Source organism: Castanea sativa, chromosome 2 (genome assembly GCF_040712315.1).
Source record: "Castanea sativa cultivar Marrone di Chiusa Pesio chromosome 2, ASM4071231v1".
NCBI classification, from domain to species: Eukaryota; Viridiplantae; Streptophyta; class Magnoliopsida; order Fagales; family Fagaceae; genus Castanea; species Castanea sativa.
Window position 1 is genome coordinate 16,404,604 of NC_134014.1, and position 27,517 is coordinate 16,432,120.

Genomic DNA, 27,517 nt, shown 5'->3' on the forward strand with positions numbered 1-27,517 from the left:
CCAGAAAGACAAATAAGGAAATTCAGAGAAGCATTGGATTTTTGTGGATTCTGGGATTTGGGATTTGTTGGTGCACCTTTCACTTGGTGTAACAACCAATTTGATGGGGAAGTAACATAGATCCGATTGGATAGAGGGGTGGCAACTCTAGCATGGATACAATTATTCCCAACGATCCGCATTCATCACATTCAAGGTACTTTATCTGACCATTGTCCTTTGTGGTTATGTTCTGCCGATGAGAATGTTAGATTCTATAAAAAAAATCCAGGCCTTTTCGTTTCTAAGCGATTTGGCTAGAAGATGAAGCATGTGAGGGGATTATCAAAAAAGCATGGAATGGCCATAATTTTGGGGAGCCGGTTGGGAGGTTAATTGGTAAGGTAGAGGCATGCAGGTCAATTTTGCAAAAATGGAGTAGATTGAGTTTTGGTAATATACGGCACACGCTAAACCAAAAGAAGAAATAACTAGCCAAAGCCAAGTCCATGTCAATGGCTGGCGCAAACCATGAACAAATTTGGGTCCTAAGAAGGGAGGTGTATGAACTCATGGTGAAAGAAGAATGCTTATGGCACCAGAGATCTAGGGCAGAATGGTTAAAGAGTGGAGACATGAACACAAGTTACTTCCATAGCCGAGCAACACAACGTAACAAAAGGAATTTCATTTCCAAGTTGCTTTTGGAAGATGGATCAATGGTGACGAATGACAAACAAATTGGAGACAGATTGGTGGAGTGCATCAAGCAAAAATTCACATCCATCTTGCCTACAAATTTTGACCAGATTTTGCAAGGGATTGACAAAAAGGTTACCCCAACTATGAACTCTGATCTGACAAGAGATTACAATTTACATAGCAGATGAGGTTGAATTTGCTCTAAAACAGATGAAGCCTCTAACAGCCCCGGGCCCGGATGGTATGTCTCCAATTTTTTTCAAATCTTGTTGGAAATTTATTGGTCAAGACGTCATTGATGCTTCTTTGGCTATCCTAAATTCGGGTAACATGCCAGCTAGTTTAAATCACACTTACATAGCACTTATACCAAAAAGAAAATCACCAGAAAAAGCAACTGATTTCTGACCGATAAGCCTTTGCAATGTCTTGTACAAAATCGTGTCTAAAACAATAGCCAATCGTCTAAAGAAAATCCTCCCAAAGTTGGTGTTAGAATCACAAAGTGCATTGATGTCAGATAGACTAATCTCAGACAACATCCTTGTAGCCTATGAAACCCTCCATCACCTCAAAACAAAAGCAAAAAAAGGGGGAAAAACGGGGTACATGGCCATTAAGCTGGATATGAGTAAAGTATATGATAGAGTAAAGTGGGTATTTTTTGAAAAAGTAATGGAAAAAAATGGGATTTGACAATAGATGGATCTCTCTTATTCAGTCTTGCATTCAAACTATCTGATTCTCTGTATTGGTTAATTATGAACCCCGTGGCAACTTCACCCCCAAAAGGAGTCTTCGCCAAGGGGATCCGTTATCACCTTATTTTTTTTCTCTTGTGTGCAAAGGGGCTACATTCACTTATACAACAAGCTGAAATTTTGGGTGCAATCAAAGGAGTCTCTCTTTGTAGTGCAACCCCAACAGTTTCACATTTATTCTTTGCCGATGACAACTTGCTGTCTTGTTAGGCAACTTCACAAGAGTGTACCCACATCTTGGAGATTTTAAAGCAATATGAAGAAGCATTTGGGCAACAAATAAACCAAGGCAAAACTCAACTCTTCTTCAGCCCCAATACCGAGACATACATGCAAGAGGAGACATAAAATTTGCTGGGAGTGGTAGCCACAACCAACTATGAAAAATATATTGGTTTACCCTCTTTTGTGGGAAGGGGAAAAAAACAACGCTTCGGTTATATTAGAGAAAGGATTTGGCACAAAATGCAAGGTTGGAAAAAGAGATTATTGTCACAAGGTGGAAGAGAAGTCTTGATAAAAGCGGTACTCCAAGCCATGCCCACTTATACCATGAGATGTTTCAAACTCCTAAAAAGTCTATGCGAGGATATTGAGTCCCTAATTCGGAAATTCTGGTGGGGTTATAAGGGGGAAGCACGCAAGGTACATTGGGTGTAATGGAAAATTATGCAAGCCAAAGTGTCAAGGAGGTTTGGGTTTCAAGGATATTGGGAATTTTAATTTAGCCATGTTGGGAAAACAGGTATGGTGGCTGCTCCACAAAAAAGACTCACTTTTTTACAAGGTCTTCAAAGCGAGATATTTTCCCAATTGCACGATATTGGAAGAGGGGGTGAAGGAGAAAGGATCATACGCTTGGCAAAGTATTCTACAAGCACGAAAAGTGGTGCGATTGGGATCAAAATGGAGGATCGGGGATGGGAAATCAATTCAGATTCGTGGAGAAAGTTGGCTGCCTAACTTGCATTCTAGCCGTGTAATTTCACCCCAAAAAAATCTTCCCAACAACAGTCGGGTTTGCGCCCTTATCGATGAGGAGAACAGGTGCTGGCTTGAAGAACTGATCCACGATGAATTCCTTCCACATGAAGAAGAGTCAATCATAAGGCTCCCTCTAAGCTTAAATGCCACGGAAGACAGACTGATATGTGCAGAAACACAATCAGGCCATTACATTACCAAATCGGCATACCGAGTCCTGACAAGAAAGGCAGAAGTCTCAATTCCTAGCACGTCCAATCCAGCGGCTCACAAGTAGTTCTGGAATGAGATTTGGTTTATGAACGTACCAAACAAAATCCGTCACTTCATCTGGAGGGCAGCAACTGATTCACTCCCAACAAAAAAGAACTTGCAATTGCGAAAAATAATTCAAAGTCCAACCTGTGATCGATGTGGTGAGGACGTTGAAGATAGTATACACGCCTTATAGGGATGCCAAATGGTGAAACATATCTGGTTTAACTGGAATGCAAAAAGGGTCGGGTCCACTTCCTTGCCAACGGAGAAAATTTACAATGATGCTATTGAACAGTTGCAAGAGTTTCGCTCGGTGCAAGAACCACTACAACAAGACATGGTATCCCACCCAGCTTAATGGTTGCCACCCCCACCTTCAATCTACAAAATAAATTTTGATGAAGCAACCACTACAAAAAACGGGGTCTATAGCCGCGTTTCAAAAACGCGGCTATAGACCCCAAAAACGCGGCTATAACCTATAGCCGCGTTTTCTATGGCCGTGTTTACAACCCACGCCTAAGCGGCGCAGCAACAGACCCTGCGGGTCTGTAGCCGCGTTTTTATAACCGCGGCTAAAGCCCAAGCCTGAAGCCGCGTTTTTGAACCACGGCTATAAGGCTTCGGGTCTATAGCCGCGTTTCAGAAAAACGCAGCTATAGGTCTCTGCGTATAGCCGCGTTTTTGAAAACGCGGCTATAGACCCGCTTGAGCCGCGCTTATTAACGCGGTTATAGGCTGAGGGCTATAGCCGCGTTTTTAAAAAACGCGGCTATAGCCCTCTGTCAGCTGAGAAGCTCGGAACTATAGCCGCGTTTATAAAAAACGTGGCTATAGCCCTCTGTCAGCTGAGAAGCTAAAAACTATAGCCGCGTTTATAAAAAACGCGGCTATAGCTTCTTTTCTTTTTTTTTTCCTCTTCCCTGTTTTTTTTCTTTCTTTTCCCTGTTATCACAACTTCATTGATTTATCCCTGCTATCACAAGTTTCCAACACAACTTGAAATTGTTTCCAAATCATAGTCATGACACAACTTATCAAAATAAACAAATTCCCTACTTCAACAAGTTTCCAACTCAACTTATCAAAATAAACAAGTTCCTTGCTGTATATCACAACACAACACAAGTTCCCTGCTATCACAAGTTTCAAACAAAACTTATCACAAGTTTCCAACACAACTTATCACAAGTTTCCAAATAATGCACACAACTTATCAAAATAAACAACTTCCCTCCGTACACAAGTTTCGAACACAACTTATCACAAGTTTCCAAATCATGGACACAACTTATCAAAATAAACAACTTCCCTCCGTACACAAGTTTCCAACACAAGTTATCACAAGTTTCCAACACAACATAAGGAACTGCTGTATATCACAACACAACACAAGTTTCTTGCTATCACAAGTTTCCAACACAATACAACTTATGAAAAGAAACAAGTTCCCTGCTATCACAATACAACACAAGTTCCATAAACAAGTGGACAACACAAAAATTACCAAAATAAACCAGTTCCCAACATCACAAAAAGCCACAGCCACAGCCAACAACATCACAAATAGCCAAACCGGCTATTAACAAAAATATATATAGAAATGTTTGTAGCTGCGTCTATTCACAAAAAAGTTTACAACATGCTTAGAATGACAACATGTTGTGAGGCCTCAAGAGTATCCTTAGTGGCATCTGGCTCCATTTTGACATACGCTTTCCTATCCACTTCATGGCAAAACTGCACAAATTATTCTTTGTCAAGTTAAACTTGCCAAATTTTTGCTTGCAATACTTAATACTCTAAACATTAGTTCAAATTCACACATTTGTATCAAAAGGCATGATCACTCAGCAATTTGGCAGAACAATGTTATGACGGAGAGAGACATAATTTGACATTATTGAGTTAAAGTAAAGTGATTTCGCTTTTGAAATGGCAAAATGGAAGGGAAAAAAATTATTTAGAAATAGGGAGAACTCATTTCGATTAAAAATACAATACAACGAAAATATAGTACTACGAATCAATCTTTGCCCCATATCAGTTATGTTGTTTTCATCAACTTAGTAACATGAGAGGAAGGATAGCTGTAGTTCAACTATTTGTTAACAAGAGTAGTGTAGTAAGTTGTGTAGTCAATTTACCCTTCATTAAAACATAGAGAGAATAACAAAATCTAGTCAAAACTTTCAATCCAATCAAGTTCATCAATACATGGATCAGATTGATAATGAGAGCTATTGTTTTTTCCCTTTACATTACCTATTTTGCATGTGTCTAGTCATGGAGATGTGCATATGCCAAGCAAGTGTTTTCTTCATGTTTCAGGTGCCAAATGCAATACTCTAGAGTAGTCACTATATCAAAACCCAAAACCTTCGAAATGCATCCTGAATCAACTTATAATATTTTATAACATATTCACGAGCATAAAGTTTTCTTTCCTACTATACTGAGTGCTGAGGTTCCTACTTTATCCATCATAGCATAGTATGTACATATGTATATATATACTGTTTTTAGAGAAATATATACTAAGAAATTTTGTTTTACCTTCGGATACACAGTTGCATTCCCATCATTCCCATCATGCATTGCCACTCTACATATATATTAAAGGCATTGTATTAATATCACATAACAATGCATTGTAAAAAGTTGAGTTTCGTTAAATAACATTTGTTTGCTACCTGAGAAGGATATACTTCACGGATAACTGGGCCAAGTGAGTTAAATCTGTCGAACATCTCTCTCATCAAATTCCTCACTTCGTCCAGTTGTTCTTTATGCCTTGCCTCAGATTGAGCTAGTTCTTCCCTATGCCTCGCCTCAGATTAAGCCAGGTCCTCCCTACGCCTCGCCTCAGATTGAGCCAAGTCCTCCCTATGCCTTGCCTCTGATTGAGTTAGTTGCTCCCTAAGCTGTTGATGACTTGTCTCCAACCCTAAAATCCTTTGCGTTGTCCTGGTTGACGACAATGGACTCGAGGTAAACAGTGAATTGTTGGTGGCACTTCTTCCTGATGGGGTGATTCCAAAACCTACCCCGCGTACACGTCCAGGCCGCTCTGGACGATCCATCACCCGAGCATACGCATCGTCTCTCGACCAGAAGATTCCACTACCAATCTCTCCTTCTAGTCGCATGCCCTGTTCATTCAACAGTGCTGTCATCCTATCCTGTTTTCCCACAAGAACCAAACCACAACATATTACACACCATAAACAATACAAACACAACAAACATAGAGGATTCCATTCGATCAAGTTGTGCTTACCATGTTCTCTTGTACACGGCTAATAACAGCAACCCCATCTTTGGTGCGGTATACTTGTTGATATACATCTGCGCGCTCAACGGGCGCCCCTTTAGCTTTCGCCTGCATGATGAACAAAATTCATACACTAAACACTAAGGCATTCATGTTGTTAATAGGTTTGTCTAGTATAATGTTAACAGCTTGCTGCACATACCGTGTACACACGGCCAACAATTCTAATTTTCATTATAAAACCAACTTCTCCATATCCCCAACCAGAGGGTTTATTTTTGTTTAAGAGACAAATGAAATCTTAGGATTTAAGACTATCCATGAGATTAATAAGATAAGTTAACTAACTTATCCTTATTCCTAAAGCATATGAGATGAGGTTAAAACCATAAATGGGCGTTCACGAATTCTAAGTTCTTTTCTTACCATTTCATCAGAAATTTGTGCAAAACTTTTGGCCCCAGACTTGGCTATTTCCTCCTGTTTACCTCGACTAGCCGCGTTTTTTCCACTTAATGTCTGCAACCACATTACCATCAATACTAAAAAAAACTAAACAAAACATCTCTTCACTAAATTACCACAAATATGAGATTGACGAAGAAAGTCAGTACCTCTATTTTGTCATCGAACCAATACTCAACCATCTCCCTCCATTGCACTGGGATAACTTCATCCGATACTGTACCCAATACCTGTTCACGTGTCATGCCTCTTTTTTTGACTTTCTTCTTTAAATTCGTCCTCCGATTTCTCCTTATTTCCCCTAGCTGATGCATTGCCCATGCCTTTTGATTGGGTGGTGCGACAATGGTGGGATCAATTATATATCGTTTCTGAAATGCAAAAATGGAGTTACCAAAATGATATTTACTTAGGACAGTAGCTGTAAATGTAGTAAGTGGCACTTTATTTTCATACTACCTCAATTTCCACCCAACAATCCCGTTTATACTTTTCAGCAACGCTTGGCCACCCAGCAGGCGTAAGCGGGCATAATAGGCCATTCTCGCAAAATGAGCCCAACCACCGTTTGAACAAAGACCCGGCCCGGTCAATTGGTTGGCCTTCAGCATTTAATGGCAACGGGATTTTGTAGTCATCACCAGTCATTGCCCATATGTCAGCCAACTTTGTTTTGCCACGTCTTGCAGACGTATTTTTTGGTGCTGGATTTTGTACCGGTGCTGGGGTTTGAACGTAATCATCTGTATATACAAAACCACCAATATTAGCAATCATTTTACCAAAGCTCACAAGTACTAAAAAATATCACACCACGCAAAAATTATGCATCTACCTACTAACAGAAATAATAAAAAGTTTATGATTTCATTTAAACATAACTTTAGTAAATTTAGGCCTTTCTCCCATGCATTCATGTAACCTATTGGTTGTGCAGCCCTATTTCTTTCAATCATGTATTACAGCAACATATTCAGTTCACTTTGGATTTAATGAGGTCGCAAACAACCAATACCTCCCCTACTAGACCAAGTTAATTGTTGATAACATTTGCTTACTACCAGCATTATAACTAAAATGACTACTACTTCATAACATTCCAACCATAAAGACCTAACATAGTAACTTATTACTCCCATAGAAAGGTCATAACTTCAACTATAAAGGAGAGCACTTTACCAAAACTATGTGTTGCCACTTATAAAAATAAAAAGAAAATCAAATTATGACCTCTTCCTATGACAAGATTTTGTGGGATCAATTATTTTGAAAAGATGAGCAACCTAACTTCGTTTGGGTTGCCTTCATTTTTCCTTAATAAATTCATATTTAGAACTTATAATTCCAACCTAAACTTATCTTTTACCATTCTTAAATGCACTAAATAGACCAAAGTGAACTAAAATGGACCAAAGTGGACGAAATGTACCGAAGTTGATCAAATTGGACCGGAGTAATCGAATGGACCATATTGGACCGAAATGGACTGAAGGGAAACCAATGGACAGAGCAGACCAAATGGGACCCAAGGGAAATGCGTGGACCAAACGGACCAAAGTGGACCGCATATACTGAATGGACCAAAGTGGACCGAAATGCTATGCTAATGTTATATAAATATAGATTATTACAACTGAATTATGCATCTAGCAATAAACATCAAACTTTAGATAATGTGACATGTTAACTACCTGGGGGCTGTGTCTCATCCTCACTTCCCACCGGTCTTGCCTCCTCAGAATGATGTGCTTCTTGATCTACTGCCTCCACCCTTTGTCGGGAATTCGATGATTCTTGCCCAACATAAACCATCCCTAATTGACGTTTCCTCACCATTCTTGCGTCCAACACCTTTACAACACAAACATAAAGATAATTATAGCCAACAATCAATCACATGAAGAAATAAGAACATGAAGAAATAAGAACATGAAGAAATGTCAGTTGTAAAGATAATGTTTTAACCCATTTATGACATAATGTTTCAGCCGATTGACTGAAGTATATGGCCCTTTGGAAAGTGTGACAAGTGCATCAGTAAGTGTAGTACTTTCCCTATCAGCATCAGTCATAGACATCACCTAATATAACCAAACAAACTTATTATCATTAGTACAGTCATTCTACTTATGCGAAAGTTGCAAGCTTAATAAGTGACACCTACGTGAGACCTAAACCAACCACAAAACTTCTCCATGTGGTGCTTATGAATAATAGCATTGGATATACGACCGTGGCCCCTTCGAAGTTCATCCTCCATCAAACTTTTGTGCATCCTGCATGCGATGGCAATTGTATTAGTGTTAACACACGTAATTCCACATTGGATTTTCATACAATTATATTGGTGTCCGTAGTACTTACTCACGGAATTGGTAAATGTTGTCAGAATTGAATAGAACGTAGCGATGAGCTTGAAACCGCCCCTGTTGACTCCTCCATCATCCTCCTGGGTCGATTAAATATAGTTTCAACTCCTTCCATATACCGTGAACAAAACGTTAAGCATTCCTCCACTATGTATCTTTCGGCAATACACCCTTCTGGAGCAGCCCTATTTCTTACATAAGACTTAAGACGTGAGAGGTACCTATAATGCACATGAGAAGGTTAGCAATTGACACTTGTTTTTACAAACCGCACATTATTTTTATATTGTACATGTATCACATACGACTGACCTCTCAATGGGGTACATCCAACGGTACTGAACTAGACCACCAATATTGGCTTCACTAGCCAAGTGCATGACCAAATGTACCATCACAGTGAAGAAAGATGGAGGGAATATTTGTTCCAATTCACACAATGTGACTGCAATGTCGGCCTCAGCACTCGCTATATCTGAAACCGTAACGGTTTTAGAACAAAGTTTCCTGAAGAAACATGCTAACTGTATCAAAGGCCTAGTAACGTGCGATGGCAAAGTTCTTCGTAACGCAATTGGAAGGAGTTGTTGCATCAGGATGTGATTATCATGACTCTTTAGACCAGAAATATTGCGTTCTTTCAGATTGACACGATGTGAGATGTTGGAAGCATATCCATCAGGCACTCTGACGTCCCGCAAAACTTGCAAGAAACCATCTTTCTCCAATGTAGACATATGAAAACACGCAGGCGGTATCGTGTACTTATCATCACCTTTTCGCCGTAGGTGGAGTTCACTCCGTATTCCCATGTCCGCCAAGTCAAGGCGTGCCTTGTAATTGTCCTTTGTCCAGTCCTTCAAGTTCAACACCGTGCCAAGTATATTGTCCATCACATTCTTCTCTATATGCATCACATCAAAATTGTGTCGCAACTTCTGATCCTCCCAATAAGGCAAATTGAAAAAAATACTTCTTTTCTTCCAAACACACTGGTTTGCCTCACCTCTCTTTCTTTTGTTGTATTTTTCTTGACATTTCTTCCCCAGACAACGTCCAACTAAACTTTCAGTGTCCGCAAGTATGCTTGCCGTAACTTGTGGCGTAGGAGCCACTCGCATATCAGTAGATCCATCAAATAATGTATCTTCTTCCCGAAAGTCGTGGTCCCTACCCAACCATCGCCTATGTCCCATGTAACAGAATTTGTGACCATTTTTTAAATATCGAGAGTCAGTCTCTAAAGCACAACAAGGACACGCATACTTACCCTTCGTACTCCAACCCGACACATCTGCATAGGCAGGAAAATCATGTATGGTCCACATCAATGCTGCACGCAATTGGAATACATTTTTTGAAGATGCATCATACGCTTCTACTCCAACATCCCATAATTCCCTCAGTTCTTCTACTAAGGGTTGCAAGTACACATCTATTGCAATCCCTGGCGATTTAGGACCAGGAATAACTAGTGATAGAATCAAAGATGACCGTTTCATGCACAGCCAAGGCGGGAGATTGTAAGGGACTAGCATGACAGGCCAAGTGCTGTGAGTAGTACTCAGAATTCCGAAGGGGTTGAACCCATCCGCAGCTAGACCAAGTCTGACATTACAAGGGTCAGATGAGAACTGTAAATGCGTACTGTCAAACATTTTCCATGCATCCAAGTCAGCAGGATGCCGCATTACCCCGTCATCTGTACGACCATTAACATGCCATTTCATAGAACTAGCCAAGTCGGGTGACAAAAAAAGTCGCTGCAATCTTGGCTTTAAGGGGAACCACCGTAGGATCTTTGCAGCTTTCTTCTTTCCCTTACTAGATGATGCATTATTAGCTGTAACGGATGCCTCATTCGTTTTCCACCTTGACACTTTGCAACAAGGACATGCCTCGAGATTAACATTCTCCTTCCAAAATAGCATACAATCATTGGGACAAGCATGGATCTTCTCATAACCCAAACCCAAATCTCGGACAATCTTCTTAGCTTGATAATGGTCCTTTGGCAACTTAGCGTCTGAAGGAAGCATATCCATCAGGACTTGAAGCAACATAGTAAATGACTTGTTCGTCCAACCACAAAGAGTCTTTAACTGGAACAACACAACGATGACTGAGAATATGCTAAATTTTGTACAACCAGCATATAAGGGTTTGTACACATCATCTATCATGTTGTAAAACTTTTGTCCACCATCAATCGGTTGGCCTTCAGCCGGTTCTTGCACTCTTTCACCTTCTTCCATTGGTTCGGGTGGCATTTCATGTGTGGGGCACAAATCATGCAACATCCCACGAAAGTCACCATATTGTTCTAGGGAGTCTTGCACATGACTACTCCCACATTCGGTGGCCGTTGGCACATCGGCCGATTCCCCATGCCATTTCCAATGTGTGTAACTTTGAAGCATCCCCTTTCTCCACAGATGTTCACGTGCCACCCCTGGCGGGACCAGACACAAATTCACACATTTGGTACAAGGACAAAAGATTTTCCCATCGCTTGCATGTTTAGATGCAAATTCCACAAAATTAAGTACACCTTGAATATATTCCATTGAACCCCCCTGCTTCTTCATCCAACTTTTATCCATTGCTATAGAAGATTTCAAAATACTAACCTACAACAACATTTGGTAATGCATAGCCAGTAACCCTTCAAATTAGTTAAGATGAAATTATATGAGTGACCGTTCAAACTCGTTGAACCAAATGTTCTTAAAATAGAGGACAAATTTTAGTCAAACAATCCTATGTTTCACCAAAAGCATGGTAGTGCATTTAGGTTATTGTCAAATTGTTGTATAGGAATTTAGAATGTGTCTTTGGAAGATGGGTTTGCAATATATATAGTATTATGAAGATGATTTTCACGTGGTTAAGAAAGATCGAGGATGTTTCATTTGACAATAACATTTTCTAGCTAGAAAATAGTAGACCCCTAACCTTGAACCTTGTACGTTGAGGTTCTATTTAAACAAATTTGTATCAGATTATAATGTACATTGAATTTCACCAAAAAAGGATGTCAAGTTTTTTAAAGTCTCAGTTATTGTAACAATAGTCGTATTTTCAAACAAATAAGACAATCAAACTAAATGCAGTTATAGGTGGTGGGTTTTAGTTGCATTTATAACAACCGCGGCTATAGGGCAACTATAGCTAGATTAGGGAATACTCTTTCTATTTTTTGTATTCATATATTACACCTAGGTGCATGTCCCACAAGGCGAGTAATTAAAAGAAAGCTACCTTATAGTTCGGCAAGCAGTGGCAGATAAAGAATCACAGGTGGCTGAGTGTTTTCCTACCTGAAACCCCCATTAAGAAGCAAAAATAAATAAAAAGTATGGTAAGATGTAGAAGATTGGACCACATGTATGCCACGTAATAACAATCATGCACACATGTAAGATGTATAAGAAAGCTAAATATTATATTACACACGAACTATGCAAATTCACATCAAGATTGTTTGTAATAAAAATTTACAGTTTGTAACTTACGTCACCATTGACCTCGACAAGAATCATTAATTGTTATTTCATTGGAACTAATTTTTGGTTAATGACAAAATAGAATAGAAAAAGGGTTATCCTGCTTACTCAATTGATTTTCTATAGAATTGTAATAGAGCACATATAGTAATACCATGTATGGTAATATTTCATTTCCAAAATAAATAAAATTGTTGCCCACATAGTAAAAGGTTTGAGGGAACTCACTTGTAGTTAAGGAGAAAATGATGTAGGAAAATAGTTAAGAAGCTTAGCTAGGTCACTTGCAGGCCAAAATCTACTGCCCGCACCAGATAGAATGAGAGTGTGCTTTGACTTTTAAGTTCTATTTACAAGAAAAATAACAAGTTAGTTATTTCAAGAGATATAGGCATGGGGCTTTGACCACTTCTTTGACGTGTGCCAAGAGTTGGTCTAAGTTGCCTCGAAAAATCGATAAGATTTGTTGATTCTATCAGTGAGAAAGAACCTAATGCATCCATGTAGTTAATTAGAAGTTACTTGTTGAGAGTCGATTGTCACATATTCTTATGGAGTTTAAAGTTGATTTAATTTATGAAAAACGTTGGGCAATATCAATTTGTATGAAGGGTTAAAATTAATTTAATTTATGAAACTTGATTTCATTTATGAAATAAATTAGAGAAAAGAGAAGACATATGTATGAAGTGATAAACAATTTAGGTACTATAGTTTAGAATAAGAATAAGAGGAAGTTCAAGTTGCATATATATATATATATATATATATATTTATGATTTCATGTAACAGAATGTGTGTGTGGGTGGGTGTGTGTGTATACACATACGCGCACACACTCAGGCGTCTCTTCATGCAATTTCAAGGGCGAGAAATTCACCCATTCAATTATAGTACCACTTCTCTTTACAGGGCGAAAAATTCACCCATTCAAATATAATTCCACTTCCCTTTCCAATAGGGTACTGCACGCATGCATGTCCCAACTATGTTTGTGTTACAATTTTTTTTTTTTGAAAATTTGTTTGATAGGGCCTACATATGCCTCAAATATGGCCCTACCATACAAATTTGAATGTACATAAAGACTTACAACGATGCATCAAAAGCATCAAATGAAGAAAGATATTGAACACAACAAAACACATTGTAATCAACAATGTATACCAAGGAAAAAGTTACATATATATATATATATATATATATATATATATATATATATATATATATATATGTAAGCACTTTACAGTTCTAAAGCTTACAAAGAACGATGTTGAGCAATAAGAAAAAAATCTCGGAACAGCTAGCTTTGGTTCGTCCTTTTGGAAGCAATGAGTCTCGTACCTTGATAGTGGAGTTGATCAATGGCTGCATAGAGAATTATGTGTTAACATCTTCAAAATTAGCTTCTCAAACACCATGATATTATGCACAGAAGATTTACCTAGCTAGTAGAAAAGTCACAAAGCCAATTTAACAGTCCAAGAAAAATAATTCTTTTTCTATTATTTTTTTTAAGAAATAAAAAATTATTAAAAACAGTGTCCATGTTGCAAAAAGGGGCATGAAGCAGCCAAATAGGTATAGAGAAAGCTCAAAAAGGGGCAACGTTGGTATTGCACAAGTTGTGTTTGATAAAAAAGCTTTTGTGTTGTTCTTTTAAAAATTAAAAAATAAAAACGTCACACATTTGGTACAGGTGACCCTTCTTTAACCTAGGCACTTTGTATCTTCATTAGCACTCTGCCCTCGTGGTGACTCCTAGCCTCTTCTGCCTATTTTGCAGCCCAAAAACCTGTCCACATGAAGCCCAATCACCAACATCAATCAACACAACAATCATAACAAAAATATAATAGTACAGGCAAATTTTCAAGAGGTACCTACATGGTACTGCTTAATTTTCATGCACAAAATGAGACACAAATGCAAATGCTTATTCAAAGTCATCCCCAAATTTAAAAACTACACCAAACTGGACCGGTCAGTTGAAACAGAAACTGGACATTAAATTGGTCTAGTAAAAGTATCAAAACTAGTCAAAACTGACAGCTCAGCTAGTAGATATTGAGACATGATCAGTTTTCGATTCTTTGATGTATAAGGTTTTTAGAACTATGTATTTCTTTTTGGTTTTTTGACATTTCTGTGAGAACTTAAAATTTATTCAGCAATATTTCCGAAGCTTGATTTGAGTAGACTAGAGGTAGATGCAAAGCTCATTGTGCATACTATTTCTAAACAGTCTCTTAATTGAGTTAAAGTAAGAAAACTTTTATTGAAAGTGAATGAGTTTCTATATCCTACAATAACTTCTTATGATTATGAGACGTATCATAATGCATATATCTATCAAAACAGAGTATTTTCCTAATTCATCCCAAAAACAATCCTAACGTATTCAAAGCTAACCTCTAATGAGTAAAGTTAGACTTTTCAAATCACAAATAGGTAACATGAAATTAGGCTTAACCACATGTGGGTAAATTGTAATCAACTTTATCTTTATACTTGAAAAGAAATAAACATTTATTCATAGGTTCAACAGTTTGAGCTCAAGAAAAAAAAATTCCCTGCTGTCGAAAGCAAATCGAATCCAAGAAAAAAAGAAAAAAAAAACTGGGTTGCTTTAGCATAGAAAGTATGGGGAGGTGGACTAAAGCTGTCTTGTGTAAACGTGGGACCCCAAGTGGGTATAATTTTTTTTTGGGTTCTATAACATTACTCTCTTCCCCCACCCATAAATAAAATTCTTTCGTACCAACAAAGCAAAGGTTCAAAATTCCCACAAAAAGAGAGAGAGAACCTGTATACACAAAAACTAATGAGGCTGGCTCTGCATGTTATTAGCAATCATTCTTATTCTCAGATCTCATCCCCATGCCGTGCCTCCACCACCACTCACATTTCTCTTTGAAATTTTAAAGGGGTTTTTAAGATGCTATCTATTCATCATCTCCAACTAGGGGAAAAAGCACACAACCTTGGCTTTACCATCACCTATGTGGCTCTCTCACACTATTATATGTTTGTGCGCGTGCACTTGGACACGCGTGTAATATATATTACGGGTCTGATTAACGAATGCTCTTAGAGCATTTAGTAATAGACAGTTTTTAAAAAGTTTTAATATCATTTATATGAAAAATAATATATAAAAATAGCAAAAAAATTAATTATATTTTTATTTTCCAATCAAAAGTTTTAAAAAATATTTATTAAATCATTCTCCTTAGAGCATCTATTCCATATATTCAATGTGTGACATGTCACATGTGTTCCTGTCATATGCATGCACATGATTCATTTAAAATAAATTGTATACAATCGCTTAGAGCATCCATTAACTTTTTCCATATATTCAACAATAGGAATGTGACATATCACATGTGTTCCTGTCATATCCATTGCACATGACTCGCTTAAAATGATTGTATACAATCACTTAACTATAGTTTAGTATGCAAATGACAAAGACACGTCATTTAAGGTTAGAACAAAATTTGTAATCAAACTTTGTCTATATTATATTAGTTTAATTATTGCCTTATTTGTTTATCTATAGCTTTTTAAAGTTTCACTTATTTTTAAATAGAATTATACTTCTATCAACTTTCAACTAATAAAAATTAATTAAAAAAAACAAATAAGCTTATATTAAAAAAAAATTAATACAAACATATATTATTCTGCATATTGTTTTGCATACTATTTGATTTATGTTGTCACTTTAATTTTTGTTTTCCGGATTATCCTTTTAATTATGTGAGCAATTTTTTTCTCTACAACTTTTTTTTTCTCCCTAATGAAAAGTCTGAAAAATAAATAAATTTCAAATTGTACCTTGATTATATTTGGCTACTATACGATTATATGACTATCCAATGGTATATTCTACAAATTGTTCTAAAGACTATTTGGTTTATGTTGTCACTTAAATTTTTGTTTTCCGGATTATCCTCTAATTATGTGAGCCGAAAGGTCTGAAATAAATTAATTCCAATTTTCAAGTTTCTACCTTGATTATATTTGGCTTTTCGATTATATTTCTTTTTTCTGAGTTGGCTATACGATTATATGACAATCCAATAGTATCTACTATATCTTATTTGTTTATCTATAGCTTTTTAAAGTTTCACTTATTTTTAAAAAGAATTATACTTCTATCAACTTTCAACTAATAAAAATTAATTAAAAAAATCAAATAAGCTTATATTAAAAAAAATTAATACAAACATATATTATTCTGCATATTGTTTTACATACTATTTGATTTATGTTGTCACTTTAATTTTTGTTTTCCGGATTATCTTTTTAATTATGTGAGCAATTTTTTTCTCTGCAACTTTTTTTTTCTCCCTAATGAAAAGTCTGAAAAATAAATAAATTTCAAATTGTACCTTGATTATATTTGGCTACTATACGATTATATGACTATCCAATGGTATATTATACTGACACTTTATATAAGATATGAGCAAAAGATTATCAACTCCTCATCTTGTGCACATCACAGCCACCACTCACATGACCCAAGCAGAGTCCAATTTCATCAAGATTGGTAGGACGACTAAATTGTGACTATCCCTACACCTCAGATCACTGTCAACAGTGTGAAAAAACCACCAAAACAGGCACCAACTTCCACCAACTGGCCAAAAGGGCACTGAAGTTTTAGGAACATCATTTCAATTCTTTTATTTTTAAGAAACACATACACACCCAATGAGTCTTAAATCCACACTCATTTTTCCTTCTACAATTAACACCGTTATAAAATTTTATTACAACTAACATTGTTCCACTGATTTTCATTCAAGAAAGCTTGAAAACAAGAATTAGGTTCTACAACCACCCTTTAAATTGAAAAGGTTCCTACAATGCTGGGTCTAGGCAACATGGTTCTGATAAAGTCCATCCAATAGACATAACAATGAGCCCCACCATAGTATAGGCTGTCCATCAAGAAAATTTATAATAACTCACATAACACTGTCCGTCCTGCTAGGCATTTCGAGCAAAACATTTAGGAAATCTATATACTTACATTTTTTTTTTGATAAGTGTAATCTATATACTTGCATTTCATCTTAAAAAGAAAATTTTGCACCAAAACGAAGATAGATATGCATTGCCATAAGTTCCTTTTCATGATTACTCTTCTCTTATACTTCCTCAAAACAATTTTCAAAAAATAGCATAAATATATGCCCACGAAATACATCATCTAGAATAAAAAAATGTTCTCCTACAAGAGAACAAACTCTTGATGTGAAAAAGACGTTGCTTTTCAAATTTTTTTCAGCCGAATAATTAAAATGGATATTATAAACACTGGCATCTTATAATTATATATTATTTTGAGATTAAGCAAATTACCAATCAAAAGGATGCAATCAAGCCAAACAGACGACATAAGGCGCAAAAGAAGCAGTTGAATGCATATATTGAGTGAGCATATAGTCAAAGTCACCTGATAATTCACTTTAAAGCGGCCAAGCAGATGACAAAATGCATGATAATTATCATCATCGGCAAGACCTGCCTCCAAACCAAAAAGAAACAAATTTCAATGAGAATAAAATGATCCATAAATAAATATAATCAATATACTATTATTTTAGTATATAGACAGGCAATAAATGTTAAATATTTAAGCAAATATTAAAAGGACCAAGAACAGCCTAAGTTTTAAAGTAATCAACACATTCCACTTATGTAAATGAATTCTCCCAATTCCCCATCATGATTGGTTTACAATGTGCAAAAAAATTACAATGTTCAAGATGATAAGTATTGAGAGTTACGAGAAAACAAATAATTTTTCTTTAAATTTTTATGGGTTTGCTTTCCCAGGTCCTCTGTTGCTTTGCTTGGATAAAATTTCCGAAATATTTTTTGGGAAAAGATCACTGGTTCAATAATCTTGACTCATGTTTATGAATCTTTAAGTAAATTCATCACATATTTTTCATTAGCTACAAAAAGGAAAATAACCAAGGAATTTATTCTTAAGAAAGAAATTTTCATCAAATAAATAGCAAGGAAACAAAACATATCCTAAAAGAAACAACAATCCAAACATCATGGTGATTGTTGGAATGGTTTGTTTTGCAAGCATACCAAAAGAAAGACTTCTCTAATGAAATCAAAGCATCTCCTCACAAGAGACAAGCTGACATCCCCCTCCCCCTACTACCCTGTCCATCTCATCCCATGACTTAACAGGTGGTTTTAACTCATGACAAGTCTAAACTATATAATTTTTATGCTAACTAGTATTTTTTTTTTTAAATAACACATGGTATCTTTCAAAGGAAGAACCCCTTGGACTTGCCCATCAACATGAAAAGAAAGACAAGTAAAAAGCACCAGTGTGCTAGAAGTGCATCTAATTACAAAGGAACATTAATTCCTATGGATTCAAATCATCCAAGTTTTTTTTAATGATGGCTATCTGAACTAATTAAGCTCAAATCAACATTACTATATTGAAGATCATTCATCATTCAGCACTACAAAATTAAGTTTTAATCAATTAACAGGCCCACTAAACCACTAAACGTAATACTCGGTTACCTAATTGAAGCAATAAAAGAACAACATCAACTTTATTGTATATTGTGCTAAGCTAAACCCCCCATGACACAATAAGCAAATAATCTAGCATGCTCAAGTTTATTATATATTCAAAAAACACAGTCTTTGGTTTTACTTTGCATGGCCAAATAAAGAACACAGCCAGATCTTCGTATAAAATAAGCAGAAATAGTGGGTTAGCTAAGTTCACATACCCAGTGTGTCCAGCCAATGTGTTCTTAATCTTACAGTTGGTCAAGTTCCAAAGCTTCACAGTCTTATCCCACGACACCGAAACGATGGTGGGTTGGAGAGTGTTGGGGCTGAAACGAACGCACGAGACCCAGTCCTGGTGCGCCTCTTGGTCAGAGATAGTGAACTTGCATTCTCCGAGGGTGTTCCAGAGCTTAATCGTGCGGTCACGGGAGAGGAGGAGGAGGAGTCGGTGAGGCTTCGATGGAGGAGGGGTTTCTGATTTAGGGATTTTTTGCGATCTGATTTAGGAATGATTTAGGGAATTTTTTTTTTTATATTTATACTTATTTCTGGAGCCGCGTTTGATTAAACGCAGCTCCAGACATGTTGAAGCTGCGTTTGATGAAACGCAGCTTCAATATGTCTGGAGCTGCGTTTCATCAAACGCGGCTTCAACATTTAGGAGCTGCGTTTAATGAAACGCAGCTTCTGCGGGTCTGGAGCTGCTTTTTTTAAACGCAGCTCCAGAAATAATTAAAAAAAAAAAAAGAAATCCTTGGAGCCGCGTTTCTAAAAACGCGGTTGAAATTCTACCTGCCAAACGCAGCCTCAACACCAAAGAACGCGTCTTCAGTGCGGGTCTATAGCCGCGTTTAGTAAACGCGGCTATAAGTGTTTCCTGGAGCTGCGTTTTTGTAAAACGCAGTTCAAAACCCCTGTCTGTAGCTGCGTTTTACAAAAACGCGGCTAAAAAACGCGGCCCAAAATCGTGTTTTTTGTAGTGAACTTTCATAGACACGGACTCGGCAGGATTGGGAGTGTTAGCTCGTGACTCAGATGGCATGGTTATCGCCTCCCTTTTGGAACGCATCAGACTACCACCAACGATTGCAAACCTAGAAGCTCTGGCATGCAGAAGGGCCATCTTATTCGCACTCGAAATTGGACTCCAGGATGTGGTATTTGAAGGTGATTCAGAGGTTATTATCAACCACCTTAAAGCAAACCAGCCTTGTTTGACACCATTTGGTCACATAATAGAGGAAGCCCGAGCATTATCAGCTAAGCTAAGACAAGCATCTTACTCACACACACGGCGCAAGGGAAATAAAGTAGTAAGCTCGCAAAATTAGCAAAAAACTTGTATGAACCACAAGTGTGGATGGAGGATATTCATAGCAATGCATTGCAATTTGTATTTCTTGACAGAGGCTTAATGCTTGATTAATGAAAAGTTCACTATTGTTTTCTTAAAAAAAAAATTAATTATAAGTTTCTTGGTAATAATAATTTGACGCAGCTATAGTGCTAGTTTTTTTTTTTTATCTATGATTTCTAGGCAACATTTTTACTCTCTATAGAATTTTTTATTTTTTTATTTTTAGAAATTAATAACAAAAGAAGTTTAAGTACAGCATAGGTAGGGTAGAAAAATCCCGAAGCATTAGGCTTAAGATACATGTATGGGATCTCAATAAAGTATTAAAGCTTCATTTATCTCACACCCCCTTTGCCAGAAAGTCTGCACCAAAATTTCCTTTCCTTTTTCTTTGCTTGACTTCAAGAGAGTGGAATTTGTTGAGAAGGTAGCTGCAATCAAGTATCAAGACACTCCAAGGGTGAGATTGAAAAGTTTCATTCCCAGATTGTTTCAGCTAGCTAGGTTTACAACTATCATGGCATCCAAGTATATATCCAACTCCACCACAAATCCGAAAAATCTTTACCCTTTTCCTTATTTATTGATTAGACCCCTTCTCCCATTGGCATCAATTATTGAATCAAATGGCAGGAACTCCAAAACAACAGACAGAAATGAATGATCGGGCCCAAACTACTGACCATTTTTTCAATAATTCACACACTACTTCCTGTTCTGCATACATTTCATGTGGATAAAGTGAACAACATGGACCACTCTCGATTGGCGGGAAAGAGAACAATTAATTGTGGTAGATCATCAACAACAAAAAAAAAAAGAACAATTAATTGTGGTAGTGTACCCGTGCATTAGGCTTAATGTTAATATCTCGCTGACGTGGATTCTGGGGACTTATTTCGTAAAGAAGATAATATAGTACTAGATTTTCCTTGTGACCTATAGGCTATAGTATTCGGTGTTGGATGGCTATAAAAAGCTCGTTTTTTTCGCAACAAGAACTCAAGCAAACCTTCACTCTTCTGCCCCAAACCTTGTGATTTTCTAACCTGTCTTTTTTTTTGTCTTGTGTTACCCAATTAGTAATCCATTATGGGCAGCAAGTTGGTGCCAAGTTCAGTACAACAAAGTGAGCTGAGCGTGTTAACCATGTCCGACCACGACATCATGAACCACATTTATGCAACCCATGTTCATGGTGACGAAAAGTTTGATGTTGAGTCTCTTTTCGTTCTCATCGAAAACATCCTTAAGCGTGCCACACTGATTGTTGACCATGTTGCACTGGTACACTACCATAATTCTTTATATTAGAATAAGATGCTCTCTCTCTCTCTCTCTCTCTCTTGTTTATTTTCTTTTTATTAAGTCGGAATTTTAACTTGGACTGAAGCAGTCCATAGTTTGGAATACACTATAGTGAGGTAGGGTAGCCATTACTTTTACCAAAGAAATTGAAAAACCTCTTCAGCCTTAACGAAGTGGAATTAGCACACTAGGTTGCTTTTCATTTTTGTTTCTTTAAAATGAGGGATACGTAATGCAAGTCCATTTTGTTGGTATGAGCATAGGTATGAGAATCAAAGTTGATGCATTTGAGTGTGTTCTAGATTAGTGAGGCTAGACAAATATTAAAATTTTAGAGTTAATTACAACAATCTTCATAAAATATTTCTTAATTATTGTATATGGTTAATGATAAACAAATGAAGTGATGTGACCATACATAAACCAATAAAAATGCCAACTCAACTAACATTACTCACAAAAATAATTTTCCTCTTTATTCATCTCAAGACAATTATTTACACTCACTGTAGGGTACCCAAGTACACTTGGAGAGCTTGGAAGACAAGACCCCTAAGGCCAACTTTAATCCACCATTGTGTACACTGAAGAGAATTTCCAGCGAGGTAATCAGAATGATATAATTTTATTTCAAAATAATTAAATTAATATTTATAAATAGAAGTGTTTGAATAATGCTTATGTGATTAAACTCATTATTTCTGAATTTATCAATTATTATACCACTAAGCGTCATTTTAAATTATTAGATTAGAATTTTTCATAATAAAATATTTGTAATGTCAGATGCAATGCAAGACTCCTGGTGAGGAAATTGCGCACAAAACAACAATGTCAATACTTAACAAACTGTCAAGCTATTCGTGGGATGCAAAGGCAGTGCTCACACTTGCTGCTTTTGCTTTGGAATATGGGGATTTCTGGCTACTTGCCCAACTTCACCCATCAGACCAACTCGCCAAATCAATAGGGATCTTAAAGCGAGTACCTGTTATCTTAAGGCGCCCAGGCCTTCAAAAACATCGAAGAGCGTTGGTTGAACTTAACAACCTGATCAAGGCCACATTGGAAGTGATAGAGTGCATCTTCGAGTTGGAGAAGCTATCTATCTATGATACAAGGGATGTACCTGCATTGTTAATTGCCATGGACCGTATTCCAGTGGATGTCTATTGGGCTATCATAACGGTTGTAGCTTGCTCAACTAAGATGTGTGGACTCACTAACGAAGAGTAAGTTTTGATCAAATCATTGAAGTACTTCCCGATCCTATACGTGTTTTAAGTCTTATTAATTACTTTAAGAGCAATCTTGTTTTCACAAACTTTAGTCAAAAACCTTTTATGAAGTTTCATCTCCACGTTTTCTGATGTGAAATGGGTATTTAGTTTTACAATTGAGTGAAAATTAAATCTTGTGAAAGATTTTTCAATAGAAGTTGTGAAAATGGTATTGTTGTTGTTATAATATAAGGGGGTAATTAATAGAAAGAAATCTAGTCATTGTTGATAGTTCTAAAAAAGATATTATCATTTACCATTAAAATAAATATTGATTTATACATTTTTTTTAATTAAATTGGGTTAAATTACCATACAGCTCATGGTGTATATTGGTGTCCGTGACCAAAATGAAATCGTCAGAAACCCCTTCAAAAATCCTTTAATAATTTTATTCTAATAGAAACTTTAGGACTTCAAAATTTAGGAATTAAAATATTTGTGTGACTAGATTGTAATAGAGTTAAACTACAAGAAATAAAATAGGTTGTAATTGAAATTTATCCCCCATAATCTGTTAATTTGGACAAAAGCTTAACAATTTCATTTTAATCAAAATTTAAAGGGGTAAATTATGAAAATTAAAATTTTGAGAATTAAATAGAGTTATAATATATTGAAGCAAACCACATAGAATAAATTGTAATTTTTCCATAAAAAAATTAACGCAAATGGTTGCCCACTTTTCAGGGAGCAGGTGCAGGAACTATCCCACTTTGCTCAGAAGCTCAACATTGTCCTCAGCATATTAAAGAAGCAGATTCAACTTTGCAAACAACAAATAGGTAAAGGCCACTAAGCGGTTTCGTTCTTAAGAATGCATAGATGCTGAAAGCTATCTTGCCTATCTATGTTGCAAAATGCAATGCAATGTCTTCAAAATGGACCACACTGCTCATGAAAAATCCTTGTTTACACAGAGGATCTGGAGGCTCATCGAAAGATCAAGAAACTCTTACAAACCCCTAATGAGATTATGGAGGTTTTCAAGGCGCTTATTTATGCCAAGAATAATCTGCAGCTGCTCATTGATGGTTCTACTCAAAAAACGGTGCGCTCTTTTAACCCGTCATTATATAGTTTGTTACCATGACTGTTAACACTTATCACAACCACAAGTTCAATATTGTACTGCTAGTTACTCTCTTCTTTTATCGTCAGACTAAGAACACCAATTGACTTTTAAAATAAATGAGAATTAAACCTAAATTTTTTGTTCAATCATAAATTGAGCTAACTAAAACTCATATAAACAGCAAACAGGTTATATTTATCCAAAGCGTATGGAAATGGAATTAAAAAAGGTTATAATAATTGATCGCTATATATATTTGCTTTATAAACTAAAAAAAAAGCACTATATGTTTGCCATTCATAATTGTCTTTAAGATTCTCAGGAAAAAATTGTCTGTAAGATAGTATCTTCCGGATGCCATGTTCTAAAACAATGGCACGCATGATAAAACACCAAATATTTTATATATGGAGAGAATACCACACATGCAATATTGCAACCAAGGTTCAAATAACTTCACCTTTTGTCAAGAAATAACTGTGGAATAGGATCCAAGGTAAAAGCATTTTCTAAAAGTGAGAAAAGAAAAGGGGCTTGGAAAGAGAATAAAGCACCTTTGTCATTTATACCGGCAAAAATGGTGTGAAGAATCTAAACATTTTCAATAGTTATAATTTAACTTAACTAAGGGTGAGTTTGGATAGGAATTATTGCTTTTGCGTTTCATGTTTCAGCAGTTTTTTTTTTTTTTTTTCTGCCGCGTTTCAGACTGAGGGGACAAATGCTACTGTTCATAAACAGTAGCCACATTTTGTTGACTTTTTAGCTCTTTTCAGCCCATTTGTGGGTCTCGTGTAGTATTCACGGGACCCACAAACTTCACTTTTCAGAATTTTTTTTATTAAAAATGAGTCTCACGGTACTATTCACACATTTAAAAATTATTTTGTTACAGTATTTTCAGTTTTCAGTAATAAATTTTATCCAAACGGACCCTAAGAGTATTCACAATGAGGTTGCTAAAATGACTAAATAGTCATTTTAGCAACTCAAACACCAAAAATACACTTATAGCAAATTTGTTATTTTGTTTCACTGCAATAATTTTTAACTCATTACTATAGTGGGGAGATAGTAACCCACTGTAACTGAGAGTTATTTGCTGTCCACATTATTTTATTAGTCTCCCACACACAGCCTTTCCCACAGGAAAGAATGTTTTAGATGAAAAGTAATAATAATAAATAAATAAAAAGTAACAAAACAGGAAAATAGGAATAAAAAATAATATTTAAATGCAAAGTTAAAAATTTTAAATGCTGTTAGATGTATTGTAAAGTGGATTATTAAAATAGATAAAATAACTTTTTAAAATTCTAAAAATTATAATTTTTAACAATTTTGCTCAGCGCTCTAATATAGACTTTTTAAAAAATAATAATAATAATGATAAAAATTTAAATATATGACGTTTGGTTTCATTACAATTTCTTTTTTCATCAGGCTAAAACATTGATTTTTAATATGGACGAAAGTTGAACTCCTGCTATTAAAGTGATAACTTTTATTTTTTCAAGAAGGAAAACATAATATCATTACAAAGATAAAACCATGTGTCAACATAACAAAATACCAAGTTCTTTAGAACCCACTGGCAATTTAATTTCGTTGAATCACGTGCAATAAAAAAAAATCAAAGAATAATTAGTTTATCGGGCATGAATTAGTTGGTGCTAATATTTTTTTTGGGCAAAAAGTTGGTGCTAATATAGAGACTCTCTGATGTTCTCAATTGTATTGACAAACAGGTGAGCATTGAAGTGTTAAAAAAGAAGAATATTCTCTTGTTCATTTCGGGCGTGGACATCTCTGTTGATGAAATTTCGATCTTAAAGCCAATTTATGATGCAATAAGGAAGGAGGAGCAGTATGAGATTGTATGGATCCCGATTGTTGACCAATGGAACGATGACACGCGTAAGAAGTTTGAGATGCTCAAGTCCAAGATGCCATGGTACGTAGTGCAGTACTTTTCACCCATAGCTGGTATCAGGTTCATCAGAGAGGAGTGGCACTTCAAGAACAAGCCTATTATCGTGGTGATGAACCCAAAAGGGAAGGTGGAATGCCCAAATGCAATCCATATGATTCGGGTATGGGGAATGAGGGCATTTCCTTTCAGTAGCTCTGTTGAAGAAGCTCTATCAAATGGAAGAGACTGGATGGGATCCGTAGTGACTGGCATAAACCCAAATTTACATAATTGGGTAAAGTTAACTTAGCTAATACAAGTTCTAAAACTCAATTGCTTAGACACTAACACACACATTCACAAATGAATAAAAATCTTTTATCTTACTCTAAATGTTCCACTTTATATTCTGCACAACTTGCCATGCATATTTTTTTTTTCCATTTAAAATAACAAAAATTATAATATAATTGATGGAGTATATAGTGAAAGTAGACATGTGATTTAATCTCACAAAAAATTAAACTAGTGATGTTCATGCAGAAAAAAAATTGATGATTAAAACATTTTGCTCAATCAGATCAAAGAGGAGAAGTACATTTTTTTCTATGGTGGCAAGGACAAGGAGTGGATTCAACAATTCACTAAAATTGCAAATGCCCTTGCAAACGATCCAGTGATAAAGGATGCAAGGGTTTCTATAGAGTTGCTTTGTGTTGGACAGAGCAACAAAGGTGAGGATGACCATAGTATCTTAGGGCATTTCTGGAACCGTATAGATAGCTTTTTCTTTTCCAAAACACAGAGGAAAAGTGAACCCGACCCTGTGACACATGAAATCCAAAAGCTGCTTTCGTACAAGAATGAGAGTGGATGGGCTGTGCTTAGTAAAGGGTCTAGAGTGGTGGTGAGTGGACACGGGACCTCATTTTTGAAGGTGTTAGAGGAGTTTGAGAAATGGAAAGAGTACGTGCGCCAAATAGGCTTCGAAGTTTGCTTCAAGGAGTACCATGACAAGCTTCTTCACACTACTCGACGTTGTTGCCGTGTGGATATCCCCATTACTACTGGAAAGATCCCAGAGCATATGAAATGTCCCGAGTGTCCACGAGTCATGGAGGCCTATATTAGTTTCAAGTGTTGCCACATTGACGGTGCTATGAATGGACTGCATTAGATCCCTACTTCTCTTTCTGCTAGCTTGTATTGCTACTAAATAATAATATTATGTTTAAGACTCTTCTTTTTATGCTAATATAGTGTTTAAGATTTTCTTGGTTAGTAACCTGTGCCACTAGTATGAGGGTGTGTGTTTGTTTGAGTAATGCTTCGATATAAAAGACATCTTGATTCATTTGGTGACTGATGCCCACATTTGTGGGGTGCATCTTTGTATAACGCCAAATTGTGACATTGCAATAAGAAGGAATCTTCATTTATAAGTATGACACTTTGCTAGCATTTTCTTTTTATAAATAATCTTTTTTTAGTTTCAAAGATGGAACTTTGAAGAAATATAATGCTTCTTAAAGCATTGACAATATAGATTGTAAAACTATGCAAAAGCTATTTTAGCACCCCAAATCATAAAAATCATGCTACATCAAAAGTGTTGTCTAAAAATTTATGACATTCAGCTACAGTAAAATATTATATATGTTACTCAATAAAAGAGGATAAGCTAAAGGCTATGAGATGTGAATGGAATGGG

General features: G+C 36.2%; 1 protein-coding gene across 2 annotated transcripts; it reads left to right on the forward strand.

Annotated features, from left to right (window-relative positions):
• Nucleotides 1-21,214: 21,214 nt before the first annotated feature.
• LOC142623403 (protein SIEVE ELEMENT OCCLUSION B-like) lies at nucleotides 21,215-27,267 on the forward strand. Of its 2 annotated transcripts, XM_075796809.1 has the most exons (7): nucleotides 21,215-21,518; nucleotides 22,052-22,144; nucleotides 22,326-22,771; nucleotides 23,510-23,604; nucleotides 23,740-23,870; nucleotides 25,643-26,101; nucleotides 26,387-27,267. In XM_075796809.1, the coding sequence occupies exons 1-7, from the start codon at nucleotides 21,324-21,326 to the stop codon at nucleotides 26,981-26,983; spliced, it is 2,016 nt and encodes a 671-aa protein (XP_075652924.1). In that variant the 5' UTR covers nucleotides 21,215-21,323; the 3' UTR covers nucleotides 26,984-27,267. The 2 variants fall into 2 exon arrangements, with proteins under 2 accessions (XP_075652924.1, XP_075652925.1); XM_075796810.1 differs by lacking the exon at nucleotides 22,052-22,144.
• Nucleotides 27,268-27,517: the final 250 nt, after the last annotated feature.

Bases quoted from the DNA above. Each gene is read 5' to 3' on its own strand.
- LOC142623403 (XM_075796809.1), top strand. From the start codon at position 21,324: ATGGGCAGCAAGTTGGTGCCAAGTTCAGTACAACAAAGTGAGCTGAGC. The intron at 22,772-23,509 runs GTAAGTTTTGAT...CCCACTTTTCAG, and splicing joins TGTGGACTCACTAACGAAGA to GGAGCAGGTGCAGGAACTAT. The intron at 23,605-23,739 runs GTAAAGGCCACT...TTGTTTACACAG, and splicing joins ACTTTGCAAACAACAAATAG to AGGATCTGGAGGCTCATCGA.